Source organism: Heterobasidion irregulare, assembly GCF_000320585.1.
Source record: "Heterobasidion irregulare TC 32-1 unplaced genomic scaffold scaffold_07, whole genome shotgun sequence".
NCBI classification, from domain to species: Eukaryota; Fungi; Basidiomycota; class Agaricomycetes; order Russulales; family Bondarzewiaceae; genus Heterobasidion; species Heterobasidion irregulare.
The window spans coordinates 1,107,652-1,133,660 of NW_009258203.1; the positions used below are offsets into that span (position 1 = coordinate 1,107,652).

The following is a 26,009-nucleotide window of genomic DNA, read 5'->3' on the forward strand; positions in this document are numbered from 1 at the left end:
ATCGACGAACCATGAATCTTTTTCGCCAGCATCTGGCGTTCCTGTCTCTCCTCGCTTTATCGTTTCTAGCTTTAACAACCGTAGCGGCATCCGTTCTCGCGATTGACTATGGCGCCGACTGGATGAAGGCGTCACTTATGAAGCCGGGTATTCCATTTGACGTGCTCCTGAACAAGGATTCGAAGAGGAAGATACAGTCCTCGGTCGCGTGGAAGAATGGCGAGCGGTTGTTTGGCTCGGACGCGTTCAACCTGGTGAGTTCGCGATACTTACTTCAGGAGTAGTACTTGAGCATGTTGCGTCCTCAATGACGGAAGGTTTGAGAAATTCATCTGAAGCCTACATGTTGCAAAACCATCATGCACTGCTCTCAAACCACTGTACTCATGTCGCTCTGAATGATTGACTGTGGTGTTCTCTAGGCTACGCGGTTCCCCAAAGACACTTTCAATTCCCTGAAATACCTTCTTGGCGCGCCTGCAAATGCCGACGTTGTTTCATACTACACCACCATTGCTACCCCGACCCTCGTCGCGTCCACCCGCTTCACTGTTGGTATACCAAAGCCGGCAGGGAAAACATGGGAGGTGGAAGAGCTTGTCGCACACCAACTAGCCTACGTGAAACATCTCGCGGAAGAAGCGGCCGGCGAACGCGTTCAGGATGTCGTGATTACTGTGCCTCCGTACTTCACTCAGTTCGAGCGCGACGCTCTGGCAGACGCCGTCGAAATAGCTGGTCTCAGGTTACTGACGTTGATCAACGACGGTACGGCAGTCGCGATTAACTACGCCATGACGCGTTCATTCCCAGAGCCCGAGCGACACATCATCTACGATGCGGGCGCTTCTTCTACGCGCGCTACTATCGTGACGTTCTCAACAGGCTCAGGGGATGCGAAGGGTAACAGTGCGAAAGATACGACTTCTGTCACGGTAAACGGCATTGGGTACGACAGGGTCGTTGGAGGCACCGAAATTGACAGGCGTTTGAGGGAGATCCTCATCGCGGATTTCTCGAAGAGGTACGGAAGAGATATCCGCAGTGACCCAAAAGCCATGGCCAAGCTTTGGAAGGAAGCTGGTCGCGTCAAAGCGATTCTGAGTGCGAATTCAGAAGCTATGGCTACAGTGAGCCATTATATTTGATAGCTAGCTGCTTATTTTCTGAAGACATGTGGACAGATTGAGAGCCTCGCGTATGATATCGACTTCAAGACCAAAGTTTCTCGTGCTGCGCTGGAGGGCATGTGTTCTGATATCAAACACCGATTCGCACAGCCAATTTATGATGCATTGGACGAGGCTGGGCTAACACTCGTCAGTTGTGCCATAGCCAAACCAACACCAGCGCTGATTCTTTGCCCTAGGCTGATATCAACTCCGTGATCTTGACTGGTGGTGCGTCCAGAACGCCGATGGTGCAGGCTGCTGTAAAGAAGGCAGTCGGGGAGAGCAAAATTGCTATGAATGTCAACGCTGATGAAGCGGCTGTTCTGGGTAACTTTTTATAGGTCTTATCGAAATGAATTTAGCTGAAGGACTTGTCGGATTAGGTGCTGCCCTTCACGGCGCTAGTCTCAGCCGACAATTCCGCACGCGCGATATCAAGGTCAACGATATCACTCCCTATGATATCCAGACCTCCTACTCGGCGGAGACCAAGGCGGATGGTCCGGGAGTGCGCCCACGAACAATCACCTCGACGGTATTCCCTCAAGGGTCAAAGACTGGTACGAAAAAGACTCTGACATTTAAGCGCAAGGGCGATTTCGACCTGCAGTTTGCATATCGGGTGGCACCAGCACCGTGAGTTCGTTCATCTTTACCGGTGACGACTGTGTTGTTGACTCTTTCTTTCTGGATAGTGAATTTCCGACAGCTCTGCTGGAGGTCAAGATTACAGGCGTCAAGGAGGCTTTTGCTAATTTGACAGAAAATGGAGGTGTCGATCCCGTGATCAAGGCTACCATTCAGCTGTCCGAGTCTGGTTTCATCTCAGTGCCAGAGGTTGTTGCATATGTGGACATTAAAGATGAATCGATTGCAGGTATGATATTCACCACGTCCATGCTGTATGCTATCTCTGACGAGGCATGCAGGTAAATTGAAAAGTTTGTTTGGTGATGGCACTTCGTCCTCATCCACCGGAGAAGATGCGTCGGCACAGGTAGCTGATTCATCGTCCACTTCTACCTCTGCCAAAAAAACGAAGGCACCAAAAGTACTGAATTCGATCCCATTAAATGTGGAAGTCAAGTTTACGTCTGTCGCTCCGATGTCTGTGGAAAGCAAGCGGGAGGCGCGTCAAAGGTAATCTGTTCGACTTTTGATTCTCAATTACGCAAACTCACTGTGTGTACAGATTATTGGCTATAGAAGCTCAAGAGGCTGTGGTGGTACAGAGAGAGGAACAGCGGAATGCTATCGAGAGCTATATCTACCGCTTGCGCGACCTTTTGGACAGTCACGACGGACAAGCTCCCTTCATCAAGTGTTCCAAGGAATCAGAGAGGCAAGCGATGAGTCGCAAGCTGGAGGAAGTGTCTCAGTGGTTCCACGATAAGGCCGAGTCTGCGGAAACCGTAGACTTCATTGCAAAACGAAACGAGCTAGAGTGAGCACCTTCCTACTGCCAAATTCACGATACCGTAATTACGTGTTTGCCCAGGTCACTCGAACGGCCAGTAGTCCATCGTTACGCAGAAATTGAGGAGTTCCCTCGAGCGCTGAACAGCAGTCAGATGTGGAATTGGAGCACCCGCCTGTTCCTCACGGAGGCCAAGATGAACTTGACAGAAGAGGAGAAGACGGGTGTTCAAGGCAAGTACACGCGCGAGGAGCTTGCGAGCCTAGAGAAAACACTCAAGGAACATGAGTCATGGCTGAACGAGTGGGTGGAGAAGCAGAAGGCAGTGAAGATGAATGAGGACCCAGTGGTCGAGACGAAGGAGATGAAGGAACGGGCGAAAGTTTTGGAGCTTGCGTTGCAGAAGTTGGTGATGAAGAAGCCACCTCGGATGAAGAAAGCGACGGCTAGCAGTTCGAGTAGTTCGGGTTCGTCAACGGCGGACTCTGGTAGCTCAGGCCCCTCGGGATCGGGAGGTAGTACGAAGGGTCATGATGAGCTATAGCCTCGCTATATTATGACTTAGAGGATCGAGGACATATATATATATATTATTGACGATGATGAACTCAAGTCAGAACAGAAGGATCGGGCATGGTGAGAACTAATTCCCATTTTGGGAGTTTCAGTCATTTGAGGCAGCCAAGTCGGTGCTAGTACGCCGACGCGGTGTACCCTCTGTCCGTCCACTTCTGCACTGCTTCCCTTCCACCCTCCCTATCGCCTTTACTTCAGGAAAGGGTTGTTTGCTGACTGCTCTGTGGCCTTGAAGTGTCTTTGCAGCCCGTGGTCTTTCTCAGCGCCTGGGATCTCTACAGATTTTAGGCTGATATGTCAAGACGCAGCTACGACTCGACCTATTCACATGAGCGTCGTATATCGAAACATCGGGTGTCCGATGAGGATTTATTCAAGTGCGTAACTGCTCTCTCCTCACTTTCCTGGCGCTGACTGTCGGACCGCTGCTGCAGTTATGTTCTTCGAGTAGCGTGAGATTGAATAATGCTCTCATAGACACTATCCGTCACTGACGAGGACCTATAGTTTTCTCAGCCATGTTATCCAGCCGAAGCCCGCCAATGTCTCCAGCTCTAGCGCCAGTGGTGGGGAGAGCTCACGCGAATATTCATCACGTCTGTCTGGCGCTATATCCAACTCTATCATCTCCATCGGTGACGTCTTCAAAGACACGCTTCGAGATGGGCCGAAGAGCGTAAAGTTTCCAGAAAAGCTCTTGAAGGTCCTGGAGCATAGGTTAGAAGATATCGCGATGGGAAAGGATGCTGCGTACGCTTTTGCATTCGGCATGTTCTGCCCACATAAGGAGCCTCGCTAACCTTCTGTCAAGTTATTCGGACCAGTTGATCCGCAGAACGATGGCAGTATTCTACGGTCAGTTCAAAGTCGATTCATTCAAGCGACAGATGAAGGAGAATCGTAAGATCGAGGAGCTGATCCTCATGTTCGCCACTCATGCCACTGGTGTCTTGAAGAAGGATCCAGCGCTCGCTGGTGATGGCTGGAAGATTGAATTGAATAACCACATTGCACAGTTCGTCAAGCTGCTACGGGAGTCGCTGCGCAGTGTCAGCCATGTCTCCCCCGAACTAACGAGCCGCTTGGACATGTATGCATCCAAATTGGCTCCCGCAGCACAGGTTCCAAGTGATTCAGGCTATGAGTCATCGTCAACATCTCGGGATCGCGACTCGATACAATCCGTTCCTGGTGCCAGTGCGAATGTCTTAGACATGCCGCTGGTGATGATCGTTTCGCGGTTGTTCGAGATTCGAACAGATCTACTTCAGCGAGAAATTGAAAAGATGAAAGCGTACTGCACAGAGCGAGTAAGCTAGTTGTCATCAATCCTCTTGAACCCTCTGTCTCACAATGGTTATCCAGGCGGCGCTTCTGGATTTAAAGGTAGGAGACGCATGATTTCGCATATATACGACCTTGTCTAACATTGTGCCATAGACCTGTCTGAAGAACATCACCGCAGGTGCACCTTTTCCAGGTCGTCGCGAAGACTTTGATAGCGAAGCAGCATGGAACCACTGGAAGACTCTCGAGACATCACATCTTTCTCAGCTGATGGTACTCCTCGTACAATTCAATCCCGAACTAGCGAAATCGCAACCCTCAGACAACGCACCCTCACGCGCTCGTCCTGGTTCGGTATACTCGCCCACTAGTGCCTCGCGTACTGGGTCGATCAGCAGCCGGCGGTCCGTTCTCGCTCTGTCACAGAATTTCTCTGACTTTGATTTCGTTAACGTGAATCACGAAGATCTGGATGGCGATGACGAGGTTCAGGTGGGACACAACTTCACGTATATTCCTCCGAACCCGAAGAAGTACTACAAGCGGCTATTGGAGTACTGTCTTGAGACAGATCTTAAGGCTATGCACGATCCCAACGTTGACGACGAAGATCAGGTTTCTCTAGGGATTCTCTCTCCCGGGCATATCGAATTAATCAATGAATGTGCTTTGCGCTGGCGCATCTCGCAGCCCTACCGTGCTGCATGCTTCTTGGACCTCATCAAGCAACTTTACGAGCGGAACGAGGTACCACTGGATTGTATTCCTGAGGCACTTGGGTCAGTCGCGAAAGTCATGCACGAGATCACTTTTGAGATGTGGCCTATTCAAGATGTACGTTTTTCTTCGAGATCAGATTTTAATATGCTTATAAAATTGCCTCAGTCGGAATATCTTGTTGGAATTTACGGAAGTCTGTACAGCGTATTCCTCGCGTCTCTTTACCACGCTATGGATGCTCTGCCCGCGCTCAAACGGGACGAAATTGATCGTTTCCTGGATATTCTGGAGCTGGTGAAAAGTACCGGGTTGCTTGAGCGGTTTGACGTAGACATCAATGCGCGACTGCAAGACATAAAGGACCGAGTACGAAGTGTTGCAGGACATTTCTATGAGGAGAAGATCACCGAACTTCAGGCTGCTCCAGGTGTCAACAGGGCACTTCCTCTCTTGCTGGTGAGCGACGAGATAGAGAAGGAGGCCAAGAAGCTGGATAAGAGATTCGGGGAACCGTTGTTGGAGTCAGTGCGAAATTTATTTATCGTTGCTCCTCACTGATGTACGTATTCTACAGACAAGTGGATCTCGTATCGCTGATCGTAGAGGTCCAAGTTCCCATGTTCATTCATGATCTCGAAGCATCCCAGAAGCGATTATTCGAATCATCAATGAACGGTCCCACACCAGATGTTCCCATTCAAGATATATTCGCTCTCTATCGTCGTACAAAGACTTTGCTCGGGATGCACGAAGCATTCTGTCCCGAGTACGTGGAGCACATATCAACTCATAGTCATTAGTTAATCTGATCGTTATAGCCACATCATGGATTTCGATCTCGGAGCTTTCTTCGAGCCCTATGTCCGTCAGTGGCTCTTCAATACAGACAACAAAACAACACAGTGGGTTGAAGCGGTATAGTGTTTTCTTTCTTGTTGTAATATTTTGACTATGACTGACATAATTATGCAGGCCATCGCAGCCGACAAGGTTTGTCACAGCATTTGAATTTAATGTTTCGCTTTTAATTTGAACATTTAAAATAGTTCGAAGCCGAGGACACCGAAGGCCACAGTTCATCCATCATCGATCTCTTCGACTCTCTCCGTAGTCCCATCAACTTTTTGCAAGATCTAGAATGGTCAGATCAGTATCAAGAAGCTCGCTTCTTCACCAGCTTGTCTAAAGTACGGACATCTTCAGGGTCTGCGAGGGTAGTCATTGATCAAATCTATTAGACGATCAGCAAGGCGGTCGAGCAATACTGTCGACATATTGAAGAGCTCTTCATGAATGAGATGTTCCCTCGACCAGCGGAGTTTCTTCAACCCCAGAAGTCTTCTGCATGGCTCGAGAAGGCCAAGCAGCTGGCTCAAGGCGAGAAGAAGGTGGAGCCATTCAACTTCCAGGCGGCATCCTGCGTCAAGCTCAACAACATTGAAGCGGCGCGCAAGCTCCTTGATAACATGTACAACCAGATGGAGGCGGACAAAATCGTTGACACCATCGAGCAGCATGGCCCACCTGTACCTGACAAGAACGAGCGACAACGGTTTCTCTTCACTGTCAAGATTGCCATCGCGGAGGGCCTTACGCCTTTGGACAGTAGCCCATCATCTGAATTGGATACCTTTGTCACACTAAGCGACGAGGCTGGCAACCGGCTAGCGAAGACTCGCACGATTTACGAGACTCTGAATCCACGTTGTACGTAGAGTGTGCTTTACCTTTCGTTGTAGTTTCTCTGACCGTCCTCTTAGGGGATGAGACTTTCGATGTGTCGGTCGACAAGGCGCTGTGGCTGATGGTCAGTATTCGAGATCGAGCACTGATCGGCAAACATGATACCGTGGGACGGGCATATATCTGCCTTGATCCTCGAAGATTCGGGGACTTGATGGTACATGATCAATGGTTGGATTTGGACTCACAAGGCCGGATCCTGCTTCGAATCAGCATGGAGGGTGAGAAGGACGATATACAATTCTACTTTGGACGCGCCTTCCGATCTCTGAAACGAGGGGAGGGTGACATGGTCAGAATCTTCATCGACAAGGTGGGTCCCTTCCCCCCCTCTCGCTCATCCGATAGCACCCATCTGTTCTGTACAGATGTCCCCTCTCATCCGACAAAACCTCTCCAGGCCGGTCCTCAAGACACTGGTCAAAACCGGTAACTCTGGGCTCGACTACAACAAAGCGCTGGGCAACGTCACCGCCCTCTACCGATCAGCCATCGGCGGCGGCTCTGCAGACCCGCAGATCCCTCTACCGTCGTCCGAGAAGCCACGCATCAAGCCCGAGGAGTTGACCGACGTCGAGATCGAGCAAGCTATTCTCCCGCTGTTTGACTACTTCGACGCCAACCTCTCCACCCTGAACACTTACCTGAGCGATGCAACGAAGGAGATGGTCATGACGCGCTTGTGGAAAGAGATCTTGACGATCATCGAGGGGCTGCTCATCCCGCCACTGTCGGAGGCCCCGAGCGATATGAAACCCTTGAGCGACAAGGAGGTGGACATCGCGTTCAAGTGGCTCAAGGTTAGTTCACTCGATTCAGTGTCGATCGCGCAACTTCATGACCTGATGCCTGTCGCGCAGTTCCTGCGGGACTACTTTTACGCGGAAGGAGAAGGCCCCATCCCGCTCGAGACGTTGCAGAACCAGAAGTACCGCGACGTCGTCTCAATACGGCTGTACTACGACTGGCACACGTACGTTGTCCTCTCTCTCTACTTGTCACGTTGCTCACCCCTCTCCGGCCGGCAGCGACGCGCTCATGGAGGAATGCGTGCGCATGATGCAGCAAACCCTGCGGGCGCAGCCGTCCATGAAGAGGCGCGCCAAGAGCGTGTACTCGCAACGAAACCTGGGGACCATCAAGGATCGCAAGCGGGAGAAGAAGCAAGAGAAGGAGGTCAGTAACGGGGAGACGATTATGCGCATACTGCGGATGCGGTGCGTGATTTTTTTTTCGATTTTTTTTTCGCGCGGTTGTCCTCGAGCGCGACCGCTGACGGTGCATGCAGGCCCAACACGTCGGACTTCATCGCGCAACAACTGCAGATCATGGTGACGATGCGTACGGAGCAGGAGCAACGGGAGAGGGAGAAGCAGACCCGGAAGCTGCAGCGACCGAAGCACGCGTCGCAGGTCCCGGAAGTCCCGCCTCTGCCCGAGATCCCGGCGGCTTCCTCGTGAGACACGCAAACGGCGGCGAGCCCGAACCCATCCTTTCGAACAAGGACGATACCTCACATACTATACCATTGCTTTGTGCTGATTTATGGTCCCGCTTTTCTTTCCTTGATGAAATAATTTCTCCTCTTTTTTTTTCTTTTTGTCTCGTCTTTTTGCTTTCCGATATGCCGTCTCGAACACGTGCGCGTGTGCGGACCAACAGCTGTATTCATGTTGTAGGGACAGCTCGACCGGGCGTCTATTATACACAATGACACGCAGTATTTCGGTTCACATGGCGTCCGCCTTGATCGCGTCCGCCGCCTGCGTGCGAGAAAGAAAGAAACGCAGGGGATGTGAGCACCCGTCCGGGCTGCGCACGGGACTCAGGAAAGACGCGCCTTTTCTGCGATGGCGTACACGGTCGCGAGCGGCGCGACGCCGAACGTGAGGGGGATGATGCTGGCGTCGACGACACGGAGGTTCGAGGTACGGTGTACCTTGAAGTCGGGGGCGACGACGCCTGGGCGGGCAGAGCACAGGTAAGGGCTTTACGACGGCGCGGGATCGAATGGAACGGGACAGACGGACCTCCTAGATTTTCGGGTGCCAGCGCTGCGGTGCCTGTGTGCGTGTGCATGCGAAGCGACGGTTCGCCGGGCGCTCGAATAGAATGGAATGGAAGGAGGACGCACCTATCGGGTGCAGTGTCGTCTAGGGAACGAAGGGGCGGTGTCAGCACTGGGCGGTCGATCGCGCGGCAGGGAAGGTGCTCACGATCGCGTTGCCGCGGACGTAGGCGGCCCAGTCGTCGAGCGTCTTGACGGATGCCTCGTCGGGCACGTGCGCGCGCTCGATGAGCGCGGCCATGGGCGGCGTCTGCATCCATTCGCGCGTCCACGCGGTCGCGACGGCGTGGATCGCGACGTCTGCGGCGTGCACCGCAAATGGATCAGCGCGCGTCGCGGGGGGAGCATGAAGGGAGGGGGCTTGCCAAATTCGTGCGTGAGGTAGCGGGGGTCGATGACGGCGGGGGCGAGCGGATCGGAGGAGTTGGCGTGCTGGCCGGCAGGAGGTCACGATCAGATGGCGAGATCGGCGGGCGAGCGGCGTGGACTTACGACGGAGCCGCGGGAGAAGGGGTACTGCGGGGACGGGTGCGGTCAGCGGGTCGCGTGCGGGACAGAAGCGTGGGGGGACGCACGAGATGGAAGACGATGGGCGTGACGTAGGACGTGTTTGCGTCCGCGGGCGAGGCCGCGCCGCCGCTCGCGAGCAGGAGGAACTCGAGCCAGCCGACCCTGCCCTCGGCGAGCATCCCGCGCATGAGCGCGTACTGCGCGCGCTGCAGCGGCGCGAGGCCTTCACTTGCAGCGGCGGCGGTGGTGTTGGCGGGCGGGACGAGGGCGGCGAGACGTGCGACAACGGAGGGGGGCAGGATTGGCTGGAGCGGGGTGCTGCCCGTCGCGCCGGTGTCGTACGTGAAGACGCCCGTGCGCTGCGTGGAGCTGGCGGCGCAGATGAGGTCACGTGAGAGGGCATCTGGGAGGCAAGGTCAGGGGAGGCGGACGTACAACTGCGCCTGCTGTTCCTCGACGAACGATGCGTTGAACCGGAGTTGGTCTGCGGGAAATACGGCGCCCAGTTAGCATGGCGCGGCGCGCGGGGGTTATACGTGGACGGCCACTTGCCTAGCGTGAGCACGTCGCGCTTGACCACGAAATCCGACAGGGTATATGTTTGGTCCTGGAACGGCGCGTTGAATGACGGACGCGAGACCGGAAACGGCGCGGAAGTAGGGGCACACGTACCTGCAGGTTCTCGCCGACGCCGGGGAGGTCGACGAGCGTCTCGACGCCGATGCTCTCCAGCACGGTGCGGTTCCCGATCCCCGACAGCTCAAGGATCTGCGGCGTCTTGAACGTCCCTATAAGTAAGCCTCTCCGTCAGCACCGCAGAACAGCGCACTCCGCGCGCGCAAGAGATTGCCGTCACCTGCGGAGAGGATCACCTCGCGTCGCGCCAGGACCGTGTAGTTGCGACTCCCGGCGATAAATTCCACGCCCCGCGCGACGAGCCCCGCGGTGCTATTGCGGCCGCGGCTGCCGTCGTCGAACACGACCCGCACCGCATGCGCTCCCGTGAGAACGACGAGGTTCTCGCGCTGTGCGCTCGGCGCGAAGTACGCGGACACGGCGGACGAGCGCAGCCCCGTCTGCGGGTCCACCGCGCGCAGAGGCGTCGCAAACCCCGTCGCGTTGCCCCCGTTCTAGTTCCGCGCGTGGTCAGTTCGTTTGATCACGCGTGGAAAGGGAGGGGAGGGGAAGTGCGCGTGCGCGAGGGCGGGACATACGGGGTTGGCATTCGAGCGGATGCCGAGCGCGTTGGCGGCCGCGACCGACACGAGCACGGGCTCCGGGATCCAGTTATTATAGCTGAGCTGTGCGTGCGCGCGGCGTCAGCGCCCCGCCGTGCCCCAACGATTCGCAAAAATCCGCCGCGCGGGGCCACGCACCTGGAGCGGCCCGCTCTCGCCGTGCGCGGTGGCGAGGGCGGCGCTCGCGTTGCGCACGCCGGGGAACGCGAGCGGCGGGGGGCCGTGCCAGCGCTCGGCCTTACGGAAGTAGGGCTCGAGCGCGGCGAAGGACCAGTGTGGGCCGTTGCCGAGCGCGGTGCCCCACGCGTCGTACTCCTCGCGCGAGGCGCGCTGCCAGAGGACGTCGCAGATCATGCTGGAGCCGCCGAGCACGCGCGCGCTGTGACGGAGTGGCGGTCAGCGGGTGTGCACGTGGGCCCGGTACTGGTACTCGTGAGTGCAACATGTGGGCAGGCGCGCGCACCTGGTCTCGTTGACGACGCGCCCGCCGAGTCCGGCCTGCGGGACCGTGCGCAAGCCCCAGTCGAACTCGGGATCACCGAACACGGCGCCGTACAGCGCGATGCGGTCGACGCGCGGGTCGGAGCCGGGGGCGACGTACGCGCCGGCCTCGAGGACGCCGACGCGGACGGCGGGGTCCTCGGATAGGCGCGCGGCGAGGACGAGCCCGGCGGTGCCGCCGCCGACGAGGAGGTAGTCGAAGGTCTGGGAGGCGAAGAGCGCGGGGGTCGTGCGGAGGGCTGGAGGGAGTGGTGAAGGTGGATTAGGTGAGGAGAAGGGGGGGGGATGTACCTGCTGGGGTGGCTGGCGCTGCGCGTGAGTGTGGCAAGAGGAGGAGGAGAGAGGTCAGTAGTAGACGCAGGGAAAGCAGAAGCGAGAGCGAGAGCGAGGGCATCTCGATCGCGACGCTGTGCTGCTCCCATGACCCGCCGCCGCGCCCGTTTTAAACTGCGTCGCTGGGGCCTTTTTTCGGCTGCAGAGCGTGCACGGACGACAGCGCCAGGACGCCAGGATGCGAGGAGAGTAAGAGGGCGCGTTGCGCGTTCGGGAGCGCGCCCGAGCCGGTTGGTCGTCGTGTTCGGGTGCGAGCAGGAATAATCAGAGGCACGCGCGGAGGCGTGTTTCGGTCGGAGGCGGGTAGCGCACGCGGTGAGAGATCGAGTGGCGAGGACAGCTGCATAACGGTGTTTCGATTTATTCACGCGTGCTCCGAGTACAAGTACAAGTAGTGGCTTCGACTGTACGCGACTGGCCACGACCAGAAAGAACGCTACCGGCGATCGCCGATATGCGCCGACGCAGCGGCTCCGTCGCCCCTGATCCAGCCATCGCGAAATTCTCGCGCGATGGGATGGCCCATCGAGCAGATCCCCTCCTCCGTCCTCTCTCCTCTGCTAGATAGAACCCAACAGCATCTGACTTGATTTCTTTAGTCGAAAAGACATCGACGAGTCTGCACAGATGGAGTCGTTCGATACGTACCAGACGCCCCTCTCCAGGTGTGTGCTCCCCCTCTTTTTCCGTCTGCGGAGCCCCTCTCTGATGTCTGACTGCTCGCTGCATATAGCCGCTACGCGAGCAAAGAGATGGCGCACTTATTCTCTGCGGAGGTGCGTATCCGACGCCGCCTGCGTGCCCGCCTCTTTCACATGTGAGCGCCGCTGACCGCCCGACCCGCCCGGCACAGAACCGCTTCCACACATGGAGAAAACTCTGGCTGAGCCTCGCGCGCGCCGAAAAGCAGCTCGGGCTCCCGATCCCGGACGCCGCCATCACAGAGATGGAGGCGAACCTCGTGCGTTGCCCTCCCTCCCTCCGCGTGTGTGTATGCGCCTGCGTTGGAGGAGAGGCTCACGGCGCGCTCTGTGTTTGCAGCACCTCGACGCGGCGCAGTTCGCGATCGCCGCGGCGGAGGAGAAGAAGCGTCGACACGACGTGATGGCGCACGTGCACACCTTTGGGCAGGTCGCGCCGTCCGCGGCCGGGATCATCCAGTACGTGTGCCGCCCTCCCCCCGCCTCCGCACGAGCGCCCAATCTCCGCCCACTCACCCGCCGCGCGCTTTACCAGCCTCGGCGCGACCTCGTGCTACGTCACCGAGTGCGTCCCTCCCCCGCCCCTGTCTCTCTCCCGTGCTGACATCGCTTCGGTGGCGGCTGCGGCGGCCGCAGCAACGCGGACCTGATCTTCCTGCGCGCGGCGCTGACGATGGTGCACGCGAAGCTGGCGGTCGTGATCGAGCGCGTGGCGGCGTTCGCGCGGGAATACCGTGCGCTGCCGACGCTCGGCTTCACGCACTTCCAGCCGGCGCAGCTGACGACGGTGGGCAAGCGCGCGACGCTGTGGCTGCAGGAGCTGTTGTGGGACCTGCGCAACGTGCGGCGCGCGCGCGACGACCTCGGGTTCCGCGGTGTGAAGGGCACGACGGGGACGCAGGCAAGCTTCCTCGCGCTGTTTGATGGGGACCACGATAAGGTGCGCGCGCGTGTGCGACGATCGGTGTGCGGGCGCTGGCTGACGGCGCGGGGCGCGGGCAGGTGGAGGAGCTGGATAGGCTGGTGACGGAGATGTCGGGGTTCGCGTACGCGTACCCGGTGACGTCGCAGACGTACTCGCGGAAGATCGACGTGGACGTGCTCGGGGCGCTGGCGTCGTTCGGGGCGACGGCGCACAAGATGGCGACGGACCTGCGGCTGCTTGCGAATCTCAAGGTGGGTGGCGCCGTGGCGGCCGCGAACACCACACTGACGGTGCGGCGATGGGACAGGAAATCGAGGAGCCGTTCGAGTCGACGCAGATCGGGTCGTCGGCGATGGCGTACAAGCGGAACCCGATGCGGTCTGAGCGGATCTGCAGCCTTGCGCGGCACCTGATGGTGCTGCAGCAGGACGCGCTGATGACTGCGAGCGTGCAGTGGTTCGAGCGGACGCTGGACGACAGCGCGAACCGGCGGATCTCGCTGCCGGAGGCGTTCCTGACGGCGGACATCGTGCTGACGACGCTGCAGAACGTGACGGAGGGGCTGGTGGTGTACCCCGGCGTGATTGGGCGGCGGATCGGGGAGGAGCTGCCGTTCATGGCGACGGAGAACGTGATCATGGCGATGGTCAAGCGGGGCGGGGACCGGCAGGAGGCGCACGAGCGCATCAGGGTGGGTGGCGTCGCTGTGTGTTGAGTGCCGCGTGTGTGCTGACTGACGGGCGTGCTGCAGGTGCTGTCGCACGAGGCTGCGCGGCGGGTGAAGCAGGAGGGGCTGGACAACGACCTGATTGAGCGCGTGCGGCGGGACGCGTACTTTGCGCCGATCGCGGGGGAGCTGGAGGGGCTGCTGGACCCGGAGACGTTCGTGGGGCGCGCACCGGAGCAGGTGGACCGGTTCCTGGCAGAGTGGGTGGAGCCGGCGCTGGCGGACGCGGAGCTGGCGGGGGTGCTGGCCCAGGGGACGCGTGCGGAGCTGAGCGTGTAGTGCACAATACTGCAGATACTAGTATTCGAGGTGAGAACTAAATACAGGCGGCGGAGATTGCGGCGGAGATTGAAGGCGGCGGCGGGTGCTGGCTCGGGGGACGCGCGCGGACTGCAGATATTCGAGATGAGAACCAAATACAGGCGGCGGAGACGCGTGCGGAGCTGAGCGTGTAGTGCACAATACTGCAGATATTCGAGATGAGAACCAAATACAGGCGGCGGAGATTGAAGGCGGCGGCGGCGGCGGCAGCCCTTTGCCCGAGTCTCTGTGTGTGCGTCTGTGTGCGCGTCTGTGTGCTTAGCAATCAGTCCTCCAGCTCGTGGCCCTTCCTCTTCCCCTTCGTCGTCGTCGCCCTCTGCGTCGCCCGAACCCTCGCCCCCGACGTCGACGATGCTCTCGGACGCCCTCCTCCTCCCCGACCCCGCCGCTCCCGGGCCCTCGCGCCAGCACCCCTCGCGCCCCCTCTCCGTCGCTGTCCACCCGTCAACCGCCGCTCCCGCCCACCAGCACCCTGCCTCCTCCAGGAAGCGCGCGTCCCACAACGTCGCCGCCGCATCCACCCCCGACGAACAGCCCCTCTACCGCGACGTCTACTCCCACCCCGCCGCTGTCCAGTACGCCTCCTCCCACCCCAAACGCACCATCCCCAAGTTCGGGCCCTACCTCCTCCTTCAGACCCTCGGCGAGGGCGAGTTTGGAAAGGTCAAGCTCGGCCTCCACAGCAACTGGGGCGAGGAGGTCGCCGTAAAACTCATAAAGAAGCAAAACATGGAGGTCGCAATCCGCGCCAGCAAGGTCGAGCGCGAGATCAACGTCCTCAAGGTCCGTCCCCCCGCCCGCCCGTCCTCCCTCCCGCGGCGGCAGAGCTGACCCTCCCTACCCCCTCCCCCGCCCTTACACAGAGGCTCAAGCACCCTAACATCGTCCGCCTCTACGACGTCATCGAGACAGACAAGTACATCGGCATCATCCTCGACTACGCCTCGGGCGGCGAGCTCTTCGACCACATCCTCGCCCACCGCTACCTCAAGGAAAAGGACGCCTGCAAGCTCTTCGCCCAGCTCGTCTCCGGCGTCGGCTACATCCACTCCCAGAAGATCGTCCACCGCGACCTCAAGCTCGAAAACCTCCTCCTCGACCGCAATCGCAACGTCATCATCACAGACTTTGGCTTCGCCAACGACTTCCAGCACCACTCGGACGATCTCATGCAGACCTCGTGCGGTTCTCCCTGCTACGCCGCGCCCGAGCTCGTTATCTCAGAGGGCGCTTACGTCGGCTCCGCCGTCGACATCTGGTCCTGCGGCGTCATCCTCTACGCCATGCTCGCCGGCTACCTCCCCTTTGACGACGACCCCGCCAACCCGGACGGCGACAATATCAACCTCCTCTACAAGTACATCGTCAACACCTCCCTCTCCTTCCCCGAGTACATCTCCCCCGATGCTCGCGAGCTCCTCTCCCTCATGCTCCAGCCCGACCCCGTCCACCGCGCCGGCCTCCAGAGGATCAAGGACCATCGCTGGCTCGCTCCCTACCGCCACGTGTTTGACAAGTCCGTCCGCGAGCTCGAAGACGCCGCCATGGAACAGCACCGCCAGAAACGCCTCGCCTACCAGCGCCAGATGCGCCAGCATAGCAGCGGTGGCGGCAGCGCCGCGGACCCCGTCGCCCGCAGCCAGAGCACCCGCGCCGACATTTTCCCCCACGCCTCGGTCGCCGCCGGCGCACCCGCGTCCGCCCGCAGCCGCTCCCAGCGCGAGCCCCCGCGCCCCGAGTACCTCTACGAGACGTCCACCACTGCCGTCGACACGTCCATTGCCTCCGCGCGCCGCGCCGTCGCCTCGGCCATCGTCATGCCATCCGCGGCGCACGTCCCGCTCGACGATGATCCGTTCGCACCGACGCCCACGCGCGACGCGCCGCTCGGCGTCCTCTCGGCGTCCCCGCCGCGCGCGCACGCGATGGACGTCGATGGAGGGTTCTACGGCGCCGCGGCGCCGTCGAGGGGACAGAAGGAGTCTGTGCCTCCGGTTTCGGGCGCGCCGCCCGAGGGCGGCAGCAGGCGGAAAAAGGGCGGGATGCGGCATACCATCCAGGTCGAGTACGGGGAGCCGGAGGGCCAGGAGGGCCAGTCGCCGCCGCGTGCGCAGCCCGTCCAGCCACAGCCACAGCCACAGCAGCCCGTCCAACCGCAACGCAGGGCCCGCAGCCGCTCGCCGAGCCTCGTCATGGTGCCGTCGCCGCCCGTGCCAACAGCCCCGCTCTCGCCGCCGTCGGCGCAGCAGCTGCCGACACCCGTTGTGACCGTCAACGCCGCGAGCCCGCCCGTGACGCCGAACCACCACCTGCAACAGCACCAACACTACCCGAGCGGCGAGCCGGTGCCGTTCACGCCTCAGACCCAGACCCAGAACGGGTCCGCGTCGACGACAGGCTCCGCAGCGTCCGGGCGGCCGGGGCGCCATCGCCGGGGGCTGTCCATCGACAAGATGGGACTCGGGAAGATATTCGGGTCCGGCGCCTCCGCGGCTGCCGCGGAGCAGCAAGCGGGCGGGATGGGGTCGCGGCAGGTGTCGGAGAGCTCGTCGACGAACGGGCCCGCGTCGATCCAGTCGTCCTCCAAGGCCTCGTCATCTGCCAGCCGGCGGCCGTCGACGTTGCAGGTGGCGCCGTCGTCGACGGCGACGCACGGGACCACACCGTCGCAGGTGCAGTCGCCATCGTCGCCGCAGCTGCTGAGCCCGGCGTCGCCGGAGAGCGTGACGGGGAAGAAGAGCAGGCGGAACACGTTGACGGTGATGGTGGAGCCGTTCAGTCGCCAGATCAAGCAGCGGAGCAAGAACCGGAACGTGACGGACACGCCGGGGAAGGAGAAGGAGCGGGAGAAGGAAAGGAAGGAGCGCGAGGGCGCGGCGGAGGGGGAGACTCAGGTACAGGCACAACAGCAGCAACAGGCGGCGGCGGCGGGCGGCGGGTTTGGGAGTGGGAAGGTGGGCCGGAGCGAGAGCGTTGGGTTGGGGATGCAGGCGTCGTCGAGCAAGGCGCGCAAGGTCATGCAGTGGTTCCGCACGCGCAGCAAGGGCGCGGGCGCGGACGAGCCCGAGGCGTCCGCCGCCGCGACGACCGCGGGGGCGGAGATCGAGACCGTCGCGCGTGGGCAGACGCCCGCGCTGGACGCGTACCGCGCGACGCCGTCGACGCCGTCGGTCAACGCTGCCACGCCGGGGGCGTCGCGCGCGGAGCTGCTGCTGCGCGCGGCGACGCCCGGGCATGCGCAGCGCTCTGCGTCGGCAGCGACGGATGCATCGTTGGCGACGACGCCGAGCTTCGCGGAACGCATGAAGCGGCAGATGCAGCTGGGCACGCCGGCGCGCGGCGGGAGCGGGAGCTCGAGCGCGCAGGCGGTGGTGCCTGCGCTCGGCGGCGGGGCGGCGGCGGCGCTGCGGGTGCACCACGGTGCGGTGGACCAGACGACAATCACGACGGGGGCGCCGCCCGAGGTGATGAAGAAGGTGCGCGCGGCGCTGGAGGGGATGGGGATGGAAGTGCAGGTGGAGAGCGAGTACAAGTATCGGTGCGTGCGCGCGAAGCGGGGGAAGGGCGCGGGCGGCGTGGGGGTGGGGCTTGGACTCGGGCTAAGGGACGGGGCTGCGGGCGCGGGCGCGGGAGGGAGCGCGGCGGGGCTTGCGGCGTACAAGATGGTGGGCTCGGCGGCGTCGAACGGGGTACGTCTTCGCATGTGTGTGTGGGTTTAGGGAACAACGCTGATCTTGCGTGATCTTTGGGGGGTGCAGGTCGACAGGCGGGGGCTGCCGCAGCCGAGCTCGAGCGGGAGCATGCTCAAGGGGCTGCTCTCGCGCCGGCAGTCTTCGCAGGTGGCGACGCTCGGCGGGGGCCTTCCCGGCGCGGAGAGCGCGGAGAGCGTCGGCGGGGGCGCAGGGCAGACGGCGTCAGGTGCGGGTGCGGGTGTGGGAGTGGGGTCGGTGGCTGTAGGAGGGGCGCCGGGCGAGCCGATGTACGGGGACCCGACGCAGGACCAGGGGGACGAGGTGCGGTTCTACGTGGAGCTGACGCGGTTGGATCGGTTGAACGACACGTTCAGCTTGGATATTCGCCGGTTAAAGGGGAATTTGAGGAGCTACAAGTTTTTGTACGATACGCTGAGAGGGTGCGTGGTCCTTTTTTCTCTCCCAACGGACTGGGATTGGTGTGGGTTGGGCGTGCGCTGACGGGACCTCTATTTTTTTGTGCAGGCGCGTCGATCTTCAGCGGTGAATAACTTCTGGCTCCGCCCGCTCGCGATCAAAGACCCACCTGCCCACACGTTCTACTCGGAAGCCGTCCATGGACAATATCTCTTCTCCTTCTCCTTGCCGTTGGCCGCGTCTTGTTTTGCCATTCTATCCGCGTAGATCCATATCCAGCATGTCGCGTCATTTCCTCCAGGCCTCCCGCAGACTGGCTCTTTCTCTCCGTTCTTTGATCTCGTCCTCGCGTCCGCGTGTTGTGTCGTCAACATTTTTCTGTTCTTTTTCTTTTTCTCATTTACTTTCTACGCTATACCCTTCTCTCCGTAATACCATCCAGATGGCTCTGTTATATGGCTTTTTACCACTGCTATTCCTACCTACCTGCTGCCTGCCTGGCTGCCTGGCTGTCGCCACCATTACCCAAATCTCGTGTCTCGAATCCCGTTCTTCTGTCTGATCATCCCTCGTCTGTCCGTCTGCCCGGCTCTTCCGGCCCCCTCTTCGTTCTATATAATTCCCTCTCTTATTCTCGGTTTTTCTGTTCCTTTTTTTTCACCTTTGCCAACGCGTTGCGTTACTTCCCTATCCTGATATTCGCACACGCATGCGCGCGCACGTACCACACGCTCGTTTTAGTCCTCCGAATCGCGGCTGACATGTCTCTCGATGGGTGGTGGGATCGGGCGGGCGGTCGGTCGATGTATCGGTCGGTCGGTTAGGCTTATATAGTTTTTTTGGAGTGTTATTTTTTTTCTTCCATCCCCTCTTTCGCGCGCCGCTCTGCCCCTTTCCTCCTCCTGACACGACACAGCACAACACATTACAAAAACCATAAACAAACTTTGGCTTTGGCTTTGGCTTCTTTATTGTCACGTCGTTACATCCTTACATTGTTATTTCCACACCTCCATACTTTCATACCTTCATACTTTCGTATTTTCGTATTTCCGTATTTTGATGTTGGTCGTGCTCGCGCATATATACATATATACATCATTTCTTTGTCCCCGCCCCCGCCCCCGTCTCCATCCCCGTGCCCGTCCTCGTCTACGCCTACTACGGCCACGGCGTGGTGGTCGTACGAGTGTTTTTTTGTTGTTCGTCCTCGAGGCGGAGCGCGTGCGTGCCAGTGTTTTTTTGTTGTTCGTCCTCGAGGCGGAGCGCGTGCGTGCCAGTAGGCGTGCGAGTACTAGGCGTGTGGACGGATTGGCCCGCGGGGGACTGGTGGGCTGCTGGACCCTGGTGGGCTGCTGGACCCTGGTGGGCTGCTGGACCCTGGTGGCGAGAATGCACGGCGGTCAGGCGGTCGGTCGTGCGCGCGTCAGGGAGAGGGTCTGCATTGAATGAAGCCTCAGGCGTGGAGGCGGAGATGCTGGCGCCGAGAAGAGAAGGGAGTCGGACCTGTGAGACGTCGACGGCCGCTGGGAAATCGACTGAGGTTGAGCTGGTGGCTGCTGTGGGCAGCGTTATACGCAGACAGAACGACTGTCTTCTGCGTAAGATCAACCTCAGAGACTGTTCGTGGGCAGCGAGATCTGGAGACGGTGCGTCTTGTTTGTAGTCGCAGGGCGCTGCTGCCTATGACCTTGCACTAGGCCGTCGTCTGCGACACCGCCATGTTTCGCCTGACACGTACGACGGTGTCTCGATGCTCGACGTCTTGCGATTCGGGCCAGATGTATGCTGGATCCGCGTTCCGGAGTTGTGTCTTGCGACAACTTGAGCCTTGCGATATGGTCCGGAGCCTGGCTACCGTCACAGCAGCGCCTGCATCGCATCGTATCACAACCAGTCCTTAGATCCCCAGCCGAGGATTGAGGAGGTTGGACCTGGCAGCGTTCGCCACGGTCGTGGTAGTCGCTCGGTCGTGCCCGATGGCGACTGGTCTACTTGGTCTCGACTGAGAAGACCGATTTGGGTGGTCTGCGGTAGTCTCCGAAAGGCAGCACCGTTAGCGATGTAACTCCTCCTTCAACCTTCGACGTGGTCTTCGAATATCCGTATCTGACGTCTGCGAGCATCTGCAGTGGCCTTGATTGAAGTTGAGCTGGTCTGGGTCACCAGGCACCGGAACGATGAAGTCGATGACTCCTCATCGTGGAGCAGCGGGCTGATGGTGACGGTGGGACTCCACTACGGTGGGGTCGAAGCGGCGGTGGTGCCTGGCGAGTGTGCACGATGGCGCAGAAATCCTCGAAAATCGTACCTTTCTGGCCACTAGACCCGTGTCAGAGCGTGTCAGCCTGTGTTCTGACAACGCGACCCACTCGCGATCCTTGGTCTCCTTTTTCTCGGAACGACTAGCATCAAACGTTTAGATCTGACCAGATGCCAAATAGGACGTCCGGCGGAACACTGACGGAACCTGCTTCCAATGGAACTGCATACAAGTAAGCTGCATGGTACTTTCCGCTGCATATCTGTTTCAATGCAATAGTCGGCTGTATCACTCAAGTGATCAGATCTCATGGGTGTGACTCAAGCAATGCTCGATCATCCGGTGGATGTACCGGGTTCGAGTGCTTTTGCATACTTGTACATATGCCTGAGCTTGAGCCTCCCGTGCTGCTGTATGATGCTGCGGACCTGGGCGGGGCCTTTCCGAAACCATGGGTTCTTCACTTCTTTCCAGAGGACTAATCGCTAGTAGATATCATAGCTTCGGCATCAAACAGACGCCCTCCGATCAGAGTGACCTTGGCGCTCGATCTGGCTCGATGGGCTAAGGCGAACTTGACTACACCCGCGGTCCAATCAGATGGCACAACCATTTTGTATTTCTGAACATCATATCAGGTGGCATATCAGCGAGTGTCCTCCACCAGCCTCTGTCCCTTCCCTTCCCGCCTCTATGTACGAACGTTGGTGATAAAATGAACGATGCAAGTACCGTTGATATGGTGAACGAGTATGTACGTCTGTGAGTTGCCTCTTGACCGTTGTGTTACAACGTGTGCTCACTTGGTGTCTACAATCATAGGGTGACGATAAAACAATATGCAATTGGGACTTTCGGTGCGTGCTGGATGTGCAACTGATGCGCATCGACGTTGGTTAGGCACCCCTTTTTTCTGACGTTCTGGCAGTTCTAATCGTATACGAATACCTCATCACGTTCGATGCCGAGGTGGATCTGATCTGGAAACGCAAGTTCACGTTCGTCACCGTGCTATGGTTCTTTGTGAGTGGATAGAGCTCTTGCTCAAGCTTGAGCAAAGTGACTGACTGTCTAGAGGATCAGAATCGGTACATCATGCTGTTCACGCAGGGTCCGGCCGTTCTCTGTACGTCAATCAACTGGACTATCCCGAGTCCGCGTGTTCACGGAGGAAGACTTTCGGGACACTACCTGCTGCAGTTCACTTCTACGCACTCACCGACGAGGTAGATATAAATACCATATCTCGAACGCGCCTCTATATCTAACTTCTCCTTGCAGCAGTATGCACGTATTTCTTCACGACTACACAGAAACTCATGGCCTATCTCAGATGCGGCATGTTTGTCAAGTTTCCTGGAATCATGCAGATTATATCGAACACGTCCACAGGTCTCACTTTGATACTGCGGACCTATGCGCTATATAATCGTAGCACCGTGAGTCATCCTATGATACTATCCGCCCTCACATGTTACCCAACCCCGTGATCATCGCGCGCTTGCAGACAATAGCGATCTTGCTGCTCATGGCGCTCGCTGGCGAGATAGCGGTGGAGCTGGTACGTTCGCTATTTATTCTCTCGATACATATCGAATCTTTCATTGACCCAGGTCTTTGCCTTGATAGTGGGCTGTGGCGGACGGCATCGCCATCGAAATCCCCGAAGGTCCGTCTTCGCTTCTACGATCTCGTGATATGCAGGATTATAATTCGCGCTGTAGCTCTTGGCGCATGCATTCTCAGCGGCGAACCACAGGAGTGGGTTCCACGATCTCTTCGCCCTTTTCTGACCTTTTATGAACCCTCCGGCTGTCTTCCACGTCACAGCGGCATTCGTGAGTCCCATTTTGATTCCGAAGGCCTGCCGTAAGATAACCCCACCTCCTTCGCATACCATCCGCGTCGCGCACCAGGATTCACCGCGTTCTGGATCGGTCAACTCGTGTTTCCGTCAATCATCACCATCTTGACAGTCGCTCGCGCACTCAAGTTCCGCGGTGTCCGTGCAGATACAGTCCAGGTCATGCTACGCGATGGTCGGTCGCGTTCTCCGTGATATGTCCTTGTCTCCGTGAGCTGAAGCTGATGAATACTCTGCAGGCGTGCTTTACTTTGCGTGAGTCCATAGTAGCATCCTTCATATGGCATGGCTCTTTGGCTCATCAATGCGTTCTGAAGCGTGGTGTTTCTTATTAATCTTGTCAATGTCATAATATATGTCGTACGTGGCTCAAACATACGAATTTACAAACACAATGAAGACTCGGACTGATTAAACCTCACAAATTCGCCCTCTCTAGACTGCACCGGTACGGATCTAACAACTTTGTTCGCCCATCCATCCTCATCCACGTCCATCCTCGCTTTACGTTCATTCACTAGATTGGCCTCAACGCTATCAACGCGCCCATGAGTGCTGTGTAAGCTCGTTAGTCGCGCACTCCATCGCATCGCATCCTCACCTCTCCTCAAACGACCTCCCAGATTATCATCCATGATGATGTGCCGTCTCATGCTCAATCTGAGCCAGAGCCCCTCGACCTCCCGCACGGGGACGCGGACGCATGTGACGACGACCTGGATGCTGACGACGGAAGAGCTTACCGCAGAGTTCTTCATTGGCAACCTAGGCGAGCATGTCAAGTCGAGCCCTGATGCCGGCTCCGACCTCAAAGACGCCGACGGCATGTACGGACACCCAAGCACGTCGCACAGTCAAGCACACGGCGAGTCACTCGGAGATGAGGTGGAGTTGGTTCATTTTTGCCCTCGTGGGGGGCTACGTTCATCTGTACATCATGGCGCCGCGTAATGAGCCACGGGATGTATTTGTGGATCTATGTTCATGCGCGTTAATTCTCAGTTCGTTCCTTTTACTTGCTCACATATTGTATCACTACCACTAGGAGACTTCCTTTGGCCTGTATAATACTCTTTCTCAAAGATTGCTAGAAGCAGAATCAAGTATGGGGTAAATCTGGTATATTTGGACATGACAAGGAACTTTATCCCCAGATCCAGCTATTTTGGGACGGAAACGGACCACATACTATTTTTAGACTAGATATTGATTTCCAATCATCGAGAGAATTAAAGCTGTCACATTCATTCTGCCAGAAATCGTCCACGGTCTACCCCTGACATCCATATGCATTCACTATCGTGGTGTTCATGTGGTTAGACTTCAGCCGAGGGTGGGAGTGGCTCAACTGATCCAATGATCGAGGTGGTAAGAACATTCTGAACAAGTGAAGAGCTTTCCGACAATCGGGGGTATTAAACCCAAGCTTCGGTAATCCTTGACTACACCTGACTACACGGCAACCCGCTCTCCAACCAGAATCCCGAATTTCTCCATTCACTCACTGGCGCCAGGGCACATATTTCGTGACATTGATATATACCCCTTCTTCAGCCCTTGGTCCCATGCATGAGTACTGGCGATGAGATGGACCACGTAAGTGCTCTTCACGTTGTGGATGAGCTTGCGCGACAGTGAGTTGTCTCCTAATCCATATTTCCTAACGCTGACCGGATCAGAGTGATGATCAAACAGTATTCTGCTGCTACCTTCGGTGCGTCCTAGATTGGCACATTCATCAGCGGTCTGACGCTGTCTCTAGCACTCATCTTCTACGAGTACATCATCACATTCGAGGCCGAGGTAAACCTGATATGGCGACGCAGATTCACGTTCGTGAGCGGGTTATGGTTCTTTGTGAGTATCTGTGTCTCTCTCTTTCAGTGTGATGTGGATTTCGTCGAGATCACTGACCACTCTGGGGATCAGAATCGGTATATCGTGCTATTTACGCAGGCGCCATCCTTTATCTGTACGTTGGCTGATTTCTCAACGATTCAACGCGTCTATTTACTTTGGAACTTTCTTTGGCACGCCGCCCTTCCAAGTTCATTTCCGTGTATTGAGTGACAAGGTGAACGAACCAGCATCGGAAATTAGATACGTTGCTGACTCTATTGTAGGCGTATATATCACCCCCTTTTCAACACTTCAAACCCGTCGCTCATCGTTTGGTTTAGATGCAACACTTTTGTAAAATTCCCTGGCGTAACGCAAATGATCTCGAACACGTCCACGGGCCTGATCCTGATCCTGAGGACCTATGCCCTATACAACCGCAGTATGGTGAGTCCACCTGTCTCCAGGCAGATGAGTTCCGATCGTGACTGTCGATGGTTGGTAGACAATGGCAATCCTGCTTCTCGCAGTTCTAGCCGGCGAAATCGCGGTCGAGGCTGTAGGTCTCTTGTTTGCTCTCGCCTGCAGTGGGACCTTTTCATCGAGCCGGCCTGTCTGCACAGTGGGCTTTAGTGGGCGGTGGTGCGATCCAAACTTCCAAATGTTCGTCTTTCTTTTCAGCTTCTGGTTCAGTGTCATGACATCCGTCTGCACCAGCCTTTGGAGCGTGCATCCTGAGTGGCACCCCAAATGAGTGAGTCTCACGTCATCCTGCGTCTCGTCCGACCTGCCGTAGACCCGAGTTTCTTCTGTGGCACAGAGGCATACGTGAGTTCTATTTTTTGATTCATGTGCTCAGCACGCGGCCACCAAATCACGCTATTTTTGTATCTGTACTAGGGTTCACCGCGTTCTGGATCGGTCAACTCGTGTTTCCAACAGTAATAGTCGCCCTGACGGTCGCCCGCGCGCTCAAGTTCCGTGGCGCTCGTGTCGGCACACTCGTTCAGGTCATACTACGTGATGGTGAGCCATACTCGACATGCGAGCTTCTATCCTTCTCGTCCCGAAGCTGATAAGGATGCTGACCTCATGCAGGCGTGCTGTATTTTCTGTAAGCCTGTTCCAGTCCATCGACCGCCTTGTATGATGACATTAAACGCTGTTTCAAAGCGTCGTATTCCTGATCAATCTCGTCAACGTCGTGGTATACGTTGTACGTGGCTTCCGTTCTCAGAACAAGAGTCATAGAGACAAAGAGCTGACTGGACTATTGGACCCTCCATCTTCATCTGCAGACTGCGCCGGTACGATCTGCCATCTACCACCTGGCCTACTTCTCCTCTCATCTTCACCCCAGGTCGGTATAAATGCCATCAACGCACCCTTGAGCGCGGCGTAAGCCTCCCACTCTGTCTCTGACCCCACGACCGTCTCGTCTAAATCCTTCCAGCTTGACATCTATGATGATTTGCCGCCTCATGCTCAACCTGAGCGAGAGCCATGCAGCCTCGTACATGCGGACGCGCACGCAGATGCCGACCATGGAGGATCTCACCGCGGAGTTCTTCATCGGCGACCTAAGCGAAGACCTCAAGTCGGGCGCCGAACGCGACGTCGACGGATTCGGAGAAGAGGTGGAGCTTAATACGCGCGGGGCACATGATCAACCATTGCCTATAAGCATATGACCGC

General features: G+C 57.8%; 9 protein-coding genes across 9 annotated transcripts; 7 read left to right on the forward strand and 2 right to left on the reverse strand.

The window, feature by feature from the left end:
• Positions 1-422: 422 nt before the first annotated feature.
• Positions 423-1,319, forward strand: HETIRDRAFT_410468 (uncharacterized protein; the record flags this gene model as incomplete). The annotated part of the gene is made up of 2 exons (XM_009550062.1): positions 423-1,130; positions 1,185-1,319. Coding segments are annotated over 2 exons (843 nt in total), but the record flags the coding sequence as incomplete, so codon positions are not given.
• A 376-nt stretch (positions 1,320-1,695) lies between these two features.
• Positions 1,696-8,647, forward strand: HETIRDRAFT_155737 (uncharacterized protein). Its single transcript, XM_009550063.1, has 20 exons — positions 1,696-1,808; positions 1,868-2,049; positions 2,102-2,312; positions 2,365-2,616; positions 2,671-3,107; positions 3,816-3,915; positions 3,977-4,475; positions 4,531-4,551; positions 4,606-5,286; positions 5,338-5,693; positions 5,747-5,938; positions 5,991-6,087; positions 6,145-6,162; positions 6,219-6,359; positions 6,411-6,879; positions 6,933-7,228; positions 7,284-7,715; positions 7,776-7,888; positions 7,944-8,132; positions 8,204-8,647. Exons 3-20 carry the CDS (start codon positions 2,278-2,280, stop codon positions 8,373-8,375), a joined length of 4,500 nt encoding a protein of 1,499 aa, XP_009548358.1. The 5' UTR covers positions 1,696-1,808; positions 1,868-2,049; positions 2,102-2,277; the 3' UTR covers positions 8,376-8,647.
• A 93-nt stretch (positions 8,648-8,740) lies between these two features.
• chd2 (choline dehydrogenase 2) lies at positions 8,741-11,626 on the reverse strand (the record flags this gene model as incomplete). Its single annotated transcript, XM_009550064.1, has 13 exons — positions 8,741-8,877; positions 8,946-8,978; positions 9,050-9,068; positions 9,132-9,415; positions 9,472-9,499; positions 9,559-9,896; positions 9,929-10,100; positions 10,166-10,281; positions 10,323-10,623; positions 10,708-10,794; positions 10,870-11,110; positions 11,195-11,471; positions 11,524-11,626. 13 exons carry the CDS (start codon positions 11,624-11,626, stop codon positions 8,741-8,743), a joined length of 2,136 nt encoding a protein of 711 aa, XP_009548359.1.
• Positions 11,627-12,128: 502 nt separating this feature from the next.
• Positions 12,129-14,427, forward strand: HETIRDRAFT_477432 (uncharacterized protein). The gene is made up of 9 exons (XM_009550065.1): positions 12,129-12,230; positions 12,299-12,341; positions 12,419-12,526; positions 12,607-12,725; positions 12,802-12,831; positions 12,903-13,206; positions 13,269-13,442; positions 13,499-13,882; positions 13,943-14,427. Exons 1-9 carry the CDS (start codon positions 12,193-12,195, stop codon positions 14,195-14,197), a joined length of 1,455 nt encoding a protein of 484 aa, XP_009548360.1. The 5' UTR covers positions 12,129-12,192; the 3' UTR covers positions 14,198-14,427.
• Positions 14,428-14,590: 163 nt separating this feature from the next.
• Positions 14,591-15,639, forward strand: HETIRDRAFT_322995 (uncharacterized protein; the record flags this gene model as incomplete). The annotated part of the gene is made up of 2 exons (XM_009550066.1): positions 14,591-15,022; positions 15,103-15,639. Coding segments are annotated over 2 exons (969 nt in total), but the record flags the coding sequence as incomplete, so codon positions are not given.
• Positions 15,640-17,628: 1,989 nt separating this feature from the next.
• On the forward strand, positions 17,629-18,369 carry HETIRDRAFT_247417 (uncharacterized protein; the record flags this gene model as incomplete). Its single annotated transcript, XM_009550067.1, has 3 exons — positions 17,629-17,814; positions 18,070-18,126; positions 18,214-18,369. Coding segments are annotated over 3 exons (399 nt in total), but the record flags the coding sequence as incomplete, so codon positions are not given.
• A 178-nt stretch (positions 18,370-18,547) lies between these two features.
• Positions 18,548-19,172, forward strand: HETIRDRAFT_322676 (uncharacterized protein; the record flags this gene model as incomplete). The annotated part of the gene is made up of 2 exons (XM_009550068.1): positions 18,548-18,714; positions 18,791-19,172. 2 exons carry the CDS (start codon positions 18,548-18,550, stop codon positions 19,170-19,172), a joined length of 549 nt encoding a protein of 182 aa, XP_009548363.1.
• Positions 19,173-19,509: 337 nt separating this feature from the next.
• On the reverse strand, positions 19,510-20,839 carry HETIRDRAFT_452898 (uncharacterized protein; the record flags this gene model as incomplete). The annotated part of the gene is made up of 5 exons (XM_009550069.1): positions 19,510-19,907; positions 19,970-20,078; positions 20,515-20,586; positions 20,660-20,753; positions 20,814-20,839. 5 exons carry the CDS (start codon positions 20,837-20,839, stop codon positions 19,510-19,512), a joined length of 699 nt encoding a protein of 232 aa, XP_009548364.1.
• Positions 20,840-21,326: 487 nt separating this feature from the next.
• On the forward strand, positions 21,327-26,005 carry HETIRDRAFT_103588 (uncharacterized protein; the record flags this gene model as incomplete). The annotated part of the gene is made up of 25 exons (XM_009550070.1): positions 21,327-21,373; positions 21,434-21,468; positions 21,540-21,634; positions 21,695-21,737; positions 21,812-21,837; positions 21,925-22,050; positions 22,119-22,172; positions 22,241-22,280; positions 22,336-22,449; positions 22,528-22,650; positions 22,715-22,730; positions 22,793-22,835; positions 22,915-22,923; positions 22,997-23,034; positions 23,099-23,369; positions 24,030-24,109; positions 24,155-24,189; positions 24,238-24,332; positions 24,405-24,447; positions 25,215-25,340; positions 25,413-25,428; positions 25,488-25,530; positions 25,613-25,621; positions 25,675-25,712; positions 25,768-26,005. The coding sequence occupies 25 exons, from the start codon at positions 21,327-21,329 to the stop codon at positions 26,003-26,005; spliced, it is 1,803 nt and encodes a 600-aa protein (XP_009548365.1).
• Positions 26,006-26,009: the final 4 nt, after the last annotated feature.